The 2,593-nt window shown below is 46.2% G+C and overlaps 1 protein-coding gene across 1 annotated transcript in view; it reads left to right on the forward strand.

The window, feature by feature from the left end:
- The first annotated feature begins 321 nt into the window (after window positions 1-321).
- PLOD1 (procollagen-lysine,2-oxoglutarate 5-dioxygenase 1) overlaps window positions 322-2,593 on the forward strand; it is a 21,022-nt gene continuing 18,750 nt past the window's right edge. Inside the window, exon 1 of the mRNA XM_035901851.1 lies at window positions 322-427. Within this exon, the coding sequence (XP_035757744.1) occupies window positions 322-427 (106 nt within the window). The remainder of the gene's footprint in view (window positions 428-2,593) is intronic.

The raw sequence follows: 2,593 nt of genomic DNA on the forward strand, positions 1-2,593 counted from the left end.
CGCCGCGGGTGTCAGCCTGCGGCTCCGGCCTCATTGCAGCACGGGGCTGAGGTTTTGCCTCTCCTGCCCGGGTGGCTGCACCGATGGAAAAAATCTGGAGGGGGGCCGGAGGACTCATCCGTAATTCCAGTGGCAATTTACTCCTGTTCTCACAGCAGAGCCTAGTGTGGGAAAGCAAGTTATATTCCATCACACCATTCCGCTGCGTACTAAATCGGGGAACAAACTGATTTAGGCGTGCGCACCAAGCCGCGGAACGCTTTGTCCACCACTGCAGCTCTCAAGAGGCAGTAGCCAGCCCTACAGAAACACCGAGCTAAAATGGAGCGTGAAATCCCTGACCAGGTAGAGCCAGTGAACCAGCTTAGTGAAGGGGAGCAGAGGAGACACTTTCTTCATCCTGCAAATGAGCTGTTTGACTGGGGGGGTGGGTTACGGGAGTCTGTAAAAATGGTGGCTGAGACCCCGTCCCTTGCACGTTTCAGTGGGGCTGATGCTTTCTCAGAAGGCCTGGTGTGTTTTGAGGCTGCTTTAAAAACGGAGCCCTGATCCTTTCAGTTTTCAGAAAGTTGCTGCTTTGCTTGGAGCACGTGTTGCACGTACTCATTGGAACATCTGCATTGGCAGCTGCTTCTGTTTAAAAAGACAGGCAGCCGACTCCAGCCAGAGCGCACAAAGCAGTACAAACACAGAAACAGGAAAAAAAAATATGTTTGTTGGGTTGGCATAGCTGCAGAATGCAAACAGCTGTTGAATAGGGACAGTCTGAGTACAGCAGTATAAACAATGATGCATTCATGATTTCTAGTGCGCAAACCCCCTTTCATTTTCGAACAGAGAGGCTTAACGTCATTAAAGTGAGAAACGTGCAATTTTTACAGTTCTGGATTGAGTCACAGCTCTCAGGCTGAGGTTTGGAGGTGCGGGGTGAACACCTTTGCTGTGGCTCCTGGCTTAAAGTGTTGAGGTTGCTGAAGATTTATCAGGGGCTTTGTCTGGGCCCACAAAGTACTGAAGAAATCTACAGTGAAAGTCTGTTTACTTTTCCTTTTTTATTTAGTGAAACTGGCAGCTTTGCAAAAGGAAGTTTCCTGAAATCACCATCTTAGGGAGTACCACTGTTTCCTTGGATTGCTGTCTGCAGTACATCGTTTGAGCATGAGGACTATTCTGCTTGCTTGGTCATTATGAGGGAATTCCTGCTTTGGGGAGAGGGAATGGAAACAAAAGCTCTTTGACCACACTGAAGAATATTCTCAGTGAACAAACAAATAGTAGTAGGCTGAGCCTGGTAGTTCTTTGGGAGGATGCTATTACGAAGCATGGACAATATTAGTTAGCTACAGTGTGGCCCTTCTACTGTGCTTAATTTTTTCTCTTCTAAGATCACACCTTCTTATTTTTATTTTGAAAATCTGAATGCTATAATATCTGTGATTTCTGTTAAAGAGGTGGTTTACTGACAGAAAACAGCAGATGTAGGCCTCGGGATTTTACACAGCCATTTTTAAAATTAAAACCGAAGTCTGCAATGAGGGAGGCTTCTGTATTATCCCAATGGTTTTGTGATGCCCTGGATGTTTCCAGCTGTATATTCCACAGCTGCAGTCCAGCTAAGCAGTACGCACTGCACTGAGTCACTGCGTTTCGTTGTTATCTCAATGCACACGCCACACCATTGCTCAGCACGCATCCTTCGCTTTTTATGGCTCTGCTAAACTGTTCAGTACTGCTCCTTTCTCCCTGACACCTTGACTTCCTGCTGTACCGTGTGCTCCATGGGCCAGGCTCAGGTGTGGCTTCTTCCAGCGACATCTTCAGCAGTATACCGCAGCGTTGCTTCCCATCCACCTAACGTCTTGCAGAACCGTACATAACATTTATACAGCCTCTATCCTTCTGTGAGTTCTTTGCAGGGAAGTAATTATTGCTCAACCTTACACGAGAGAAAATAAGTAACGTCTTAATGTTGCTTTCTGTAACAGAAGCAAAGTTGGGTTTAATTACACACGGTGCCTAAGGAAATGGCGCTGTTGCTTCTAGGTATTTGCTTCTAGGTGTTGCTCAAGGCCTCATGCAAGGTGTGTGGCAGTGGTAGCTCTTCATCTGGCATCCTGCAGGCTCAGAAGGGTTTCCCTGAAGGTTTTACATTCACTGTAGTATAAAATGACCCTAAACCATTTTTTTTTTAAAAGTACAATTTTATAAGACAAGTTTATTCTACCTCTTCTCAAAGTTAGGCAGAATAAATTACTAAAAGCTGCTTGGATCGGGGCTAGAGCGAGAAAACCCATCACAAGGACAGAGATAAATGTAAGCCTTAAAGATCTGTATGTGGCCAGAGAAAAACTGTATAGGAAACCAGACTGCAGCAGATTTTGTGTTTGCCAAGGAAATGTATGAGGAGATAGGTGGAAAGCAGGTATTTAATAAGGGCTTCCAGTTTCCAGAGCTGTGCATAAGCCATTCCTGTTTTGCTTTTTTTACGCTCGATGACTGTGTCAACCAGATGCAGCCCAGCAGTAACTGAAGCTGGCCAGAAAGCCCCCTCCTCCCCCACAGCCTCCCGTTGCTTAACGCCTGTTTGCTCCCC

Source organism: Egretta garzetta, unplaced genomic scaffold (genome assembly GCF_000687185.1).
Source record: "Egretta garzetta isolate BGI_Z169 unplaced genomic scaffold, ASM68718v1 scaffold69, whole genome shotgun sequence".
NCBI classification, from domain to species: domain Eukaryota; kingdom Metazoa; phylum Chordata; class Aves; order Pelecaniformes; family Ardeidae; genus Egretta; species Egretta garzetta.